Raw genomic sequence first — 4,820 nt, forward strand, 5'->3', positions numbered from 1 at the left:
GCCATCTTGTCGATCAGGTACCGTAATTGCGTGGCCGATATCTTCCGTAAACCCAAGGGCAGCCCAAGGTACTGACAGGGCCAACCAAGCACCTGACACTCCATCTCGGTGGCGATCTCAAGCACCTGCTCCTCCGTACATCTGATTGGGTGGGCGGAACTCTTGATTAGATTCGTGTGTAGGCCCGACACCGCGCCTAAGTCGCGAAGCAACACCGTGCATGCCCTAAGACTCTGCAGATCCGGCTTGATGAAAGTAACCACGTCGTCAGCATATATGGACGTGGTACTCCGAAGGCCATTGGGCGCGAGAGGCTGCAGCACCCCAGCCACTGAGGCCGAGCGCAGGAGGTGGTGAAGAGCTTCCATCACCAGGACAAACAGAAGTGGCGAGGCTGGGTCCCCCTGCCGCAGGCCCTGTCTGTTGTAGATGATCTCGTCGGGAATGCCATTGAGCAGCACCCTAGTGGAAGAAGATGCAAGTAAACCGGCAATCCACGACGTCCACTTGACTCCAAATCCCATGTGCCTTAGCACATCCATCAAGAAGGCCCAGTTCACCGTGTCGAAGGCCTTCGTAATATCTAGCTTGAGCATCACCGCATCCTTCTTAGTGGCATGTAGCTTCCTAGCCAGCCCTTGCTGAACGCGCTCTAGTGCGCCCCGACCAAGTCTGGCATCTCCTCGGCCAACCAAATAGCCAACACCTTCGCCACAAGCTTCGGGAAACTATGTATCAAGCTGATGGGTCGGAACTCTCGAATCTCCATCGCGGCTGCCGTCCTGGGTAGCAAAGTGATGAAGGCCTGATTAATGGACGTGAGACCATGGAAATCCAGTCTCTGTAGGGTACCGAACGCCTCCATCACGTTGTCCTTAATGACCGGCCAACAAGCCACATAAAACCTGGCCGAGAACCCGTCGGGCCCCGGCGCCTTGTCCAAGCCTTGCGCGCGCACCGCGGCTAAAACTTCCTCCTCAGTGAAATCACGGTCCAAATGATCTAGGACCTTACGTGGCATACCAATTTCCTCCATGTTGAGCGTGAAATCCCTCTCAGCAGACTCCCCAAGCAAACGGGAGAAGAAGGAGTCCACGGCCTCGGCCATAACCTCGTGATCAGCAGTCAGAACTCCATCCACCCGAAGCTTGGGGATGTAGTTTTTTCGACGACGGTGACTAGTGTGGGCATGAAAATATTCCGTGCACGCATCCCCCTCCCGCAGCCGCAGAACCCTAGACCGCTGCCTAGCGATCGTGCGCTCAAGCTAAGCCAAACCCAACAGCTTATGCTTGAGCAGCCTCCTGAGCTCCATTTCCTCCATCGTAAGGAAACGACTCTCCATGGCGACATCGAGTCGCAAGATGACCTCATTGGCGATGCGGATTTGCTGCTTGACACTTCCGGCGTACTTGTTGCTCCAACTGGCCAAGCACTTGGGCGTAGCCTTTAGCTTGGCCGCAAGTCTCTTGAAAGGATTCCGCACCCACGGCTGACTGCTCCACGCCGACTGAACCACGTCCTGGAAACCATCTATCTTCGTCCAAAAGGACTCGAAGTGAAATCGCCGACCTCTCCGCAAGTTGGCCTCAAGCACCAGGTGCAACAGATAGTGGTCGGAAACACCCGTGCTGAGCGCAGAGAGGAACGATGTTGGGTATAAGTCCTCCCACTCCACAGACACAAGCACTCTGTCCAACTTCTCCAACGTGGGCGTTGAGCGCTCATTCGACCAGGTGTACCTCGTGCCGTTAAGGTAGACCCCATGCATGTCCAAATGCGAGATGCATCTCCTAAACCGCCCCATCATCTGCCTATTTATTCTGTCGTTGCTCTTGTCGGACGGGTCCGCAATCAGGTTGAAATCACCGGAGAGCATCCAGGGACCTGCATGTAAATCCCGGATCTCCCTAAGCTCCTGCATGAAAACAATCTTCTCCGCGTCCTCCTAGGGCCCGTACACCCTGGTGAACCACCAACCAACCGACTCCAGACATTGCACCCATGTCGTGACCGAATTGTCCGTGACATGGGGGTTTGAAAGCTGCACACCACTCGACTTGGCTGCCAACAGAACGCCACTGCGTGTCCCCACCGCAGGCACGTAGAAGAACTGATCAAATGCCAGCCCAAGGCATTGTAGCACTAGCGCAGGGGTCATGTCCTGGATTTTTGTTTTCTGAAGGCAAACAACACTCGCTCCTGAGCCCGAAATGACGTTATTTATAGCATTGCATTTCGCCGGGTTGTTCATCCCGCGTACATTCCACACCACCACAACCTGGCTCGGATCAGCCATAGAGAAGGCCTACGAGCAACCAAGAGGGCAGCACCTAATACAATTCTAGCATGAATAATAAACATTTATCATGATATAAGGAAATATAAATAACAAGTTTATTATTGTCTCTAAGGCATATTTCCTTCAATTTTATCCACCTTCTTTTGTTGGGGTGTGCTTTTCCCCGCCCACCCAACCCTGTTTTTCCTTCTAGAAGTCAGAATGTTCAGCCAAGGCAAGTGTTTCTTCTCCGCACTTAAGACCTACCTACGGTGTCGGTGACTTGCTTCAAGTGCATGGAGTTCAAAGACATTGTTCTCGTTACTTTGAGGTTAATTCAACTGCTGCAAAAGTGTCATTTGATAATGGTATTTTGGGGACCATGTTTGCTTGACCGGCGTTATGAAATCTTCACCGCCAACAAGAGCCTCAAATATATCTTTTCCCAGCTTAATCTCAATCTTCGGCAAAGGCGTTGTGTGGATTCAATCTCGGATTTTGATCTTGGTATATCTCATACTCTGTGCAAAGAAAATGTCATCACCGCTGCTCTTAGGTGCAAGCGTCGTATAATAATATATTAATTCTTTAACTGTCTCATTCTTTGCCTGTGAAGCATTCCGGAAGCTAAACTATTCAAGGCTCTTACATTCAACGCAGTTTTGCTTGCCTGGAAGTTTAGGGCACCGGTTTTAAACACACATGACACTTCATCAGTGTACGAGTCCTTCAAATAGATGATGCAAGGTTGGTGTCGAAAAATGATTTTAGGGCAGGAGCGAGAATGTTTTTGGGTATCAGAAAATTCAGATGATGTAAAACCGGTGCCTAAACTTTCAAACATGAACCGGTTTTAGACATGAATTTGGTCTGTATTTGGTTTTTCGCATGTACTCCCTCCGTAAACTGATATAAGAGCGTTTAGAATACTAAAATAGTGATCTAAATATTTTTATATTAGTTTACAGAGGAAGTATTTGGTTTGTATTTGTTGCGTATTAACGGAAACTCGCACGAAAATAACAGATGAAGTCGATCAAGTTTCTCAATCAAACGCAGGGACGCTGTGAATTCCCGATAGCAAAAGCGCAATACCTTTTTACTAGTACAGCTGGAGCAGATGCCAACCTTAGTTGAGTACCGCCATCGAAAAAGCACCCGGGCTAGTGTAGTACTCCTCGGAAGTTGCCTTTGGTGACCAGATTCAACCATTCTCGGTACTACTACATAGCATCACATTTGACCAACAGAGCTCGAATTGAATTAAGTTGGTGTATCACGCGGCCAACCGCGCCAGGGCCTCGCCGGCATGCTCCCCGGTGGACTGCCGGAGCCGGCGGTAGTCGTCGTAGCCGAAAGTCCTGAAGAGGCGGTGGCTGTCGGCGCCGACGAAGGCGTCCGGCGCGCGGACCACGTCGTCCTTGGGCGCCAGCAAGAAGAGCGCGATGGAGACCCGCGGCACCGCCGCCACACACTGCACGCGGTGCCTCACGTTGTGCAGCGCCCCGTTGCTCCACGCCTACACTAGATGCACACACGGATACAGAGAGTCGAAGTCAAACGTGGGAGACGTACGTAGGGAGGCCAGAAGATGGAGGCATCCTACTGTACTATACTGTACCGTGGCGACGTCGCCGAGGTTGACGAGGAAGGTGCCTGGGACGGGTCCACGGGCGCGAACTCGCCGGTGCCCGGGTCCGTCACCTCGAGGCCGCCGACGCGGTCGTCCTCGTGGAGCACGGTGAGGAAGCCGGAGTCCGTGTGGACCTGCACGCCGGTCTCCCCCACGGTGTCCGGTGTGTAGTTGTACCTGTTGATGCGGAACCGGCACGGCCAGTCCTGGAACATGCGGTCGGCCTCGGGCTCCTCCAGGCCGAGGCTCACGGCCAGCTTCGCCGCCACGTCCACGATTAGCTCGTGTGTCTTCTCCGCGTACCTCCTAATGGTCTCCCTGCACAAGCACAAGAACCTCCGAGCGTCACCACCTCGGGCTCGAGGCAGCCGACACAGGAAAGAAACGGCAAGAAAGGCACCTGAGCACGTCCGTACCTGATGTGCGGTGGCGCGTGGAGGGAGGCGCAGAAGGCGTCGACGTCGGCGGGGGACGCGGCGTCGTAGAGGCCGAACGCCTCGTAGAGCGGGTTCGTTGGCGCTCGGCGCGACGTAGCCGCTGCCGGAGATGACGTCGGCGTTGCGGAGCTTGGCATCGTCGGGGAGATCGAAGAGGGCGCGCACGGCAGTGTTAGCCAGTCAAACTCCTCTCTCACACCTCTCCTCTCAGACGCTGGGTCTCTCCCTCGCCTGTAAACCTCCATCGCTCCCTCTCTCGCCGGCGCATGGCGACGCCGCCGCCCCCTCCACCACCTCCTCCCCCACCCCCTCCCTTTTCCAACCACGGCCTCGGCGGCTTCGCCGCGACACCGCCGCGCACCCACGCGCCCGTCCTCACTCCCCTCACGCCTGCCGCGTTTGGGCAGGGTGCTCTGTTCGTCCCCGATCTCACTGCCTCCTCCTCTACAGCCGCCCCCAATCCCACTCA

At 54.4% G+C, this 4,820-nt stretch overlaps 1 protein-coding gene and 1 pseudogene across 2 annotated transcripts; both read right to left on the reverse strand.

Moving 5' to 3' along the window:
- Positions 1–1,267: 1,267 nt before the first annotated feature.
- Positions 1,268–1,879, reverse strand: LOC147965247 (uncharacterized). The gene has a single exon (XM_087530367.1). It carries the CDS (start codon positions 1,877–1,879, stop codon positions 1,268–1,270), a length of 612 nt encoding a protein of 203 aa, XP_087386493.1.
- A 1,466-nt stretch (positions 1,880–3,345) lies between these two features.
- Positions 3,346–4,522, reverse strand: LOC125513520 (2-oxoglutarate-dependent dioxygenase DAO pseudogene; annotated as a pseudogene). The gene is made up of 3 exons (XR_015609259.1): positions 4,331–4,522; positions 3,903–4,232; positions 3,346–3,800 (listed from the first exon to the last, which is right to left on the reverse strand). The product of XR_015609259.1 is annotated as a 2-oxoglutarate-dependent dioxygenase DAO pseudogene (transcript).
- Positions 4,523–4,820: the final 298 nt, after the last annotated feature.

Source organism: Triticum urartu, chromosome 6A, assembly GCF_056163025.1.
Source record: "Triticum urartu cultivar PI428250 chromosome 6A, HENAU_Tu73, whole genome shotgun sequence".
NCBI classification, from domain to species: domain Eukaryota; kingdom Viridiplantae; phylum Streptophyta; class Magnoliopsida; order Poales; family Poaceae; genus Triticum; species Triticum urartu.

Excerpts from the sequence above, each read along its gene's own strand:
- LOC147965247 (XM_087530367.1), bottom strand. The coding sequence starts at position 1,879 with ATGCTCTCCGGTGATTTCAACCTGATTGCGGACCCGTCCGACAAGAGC.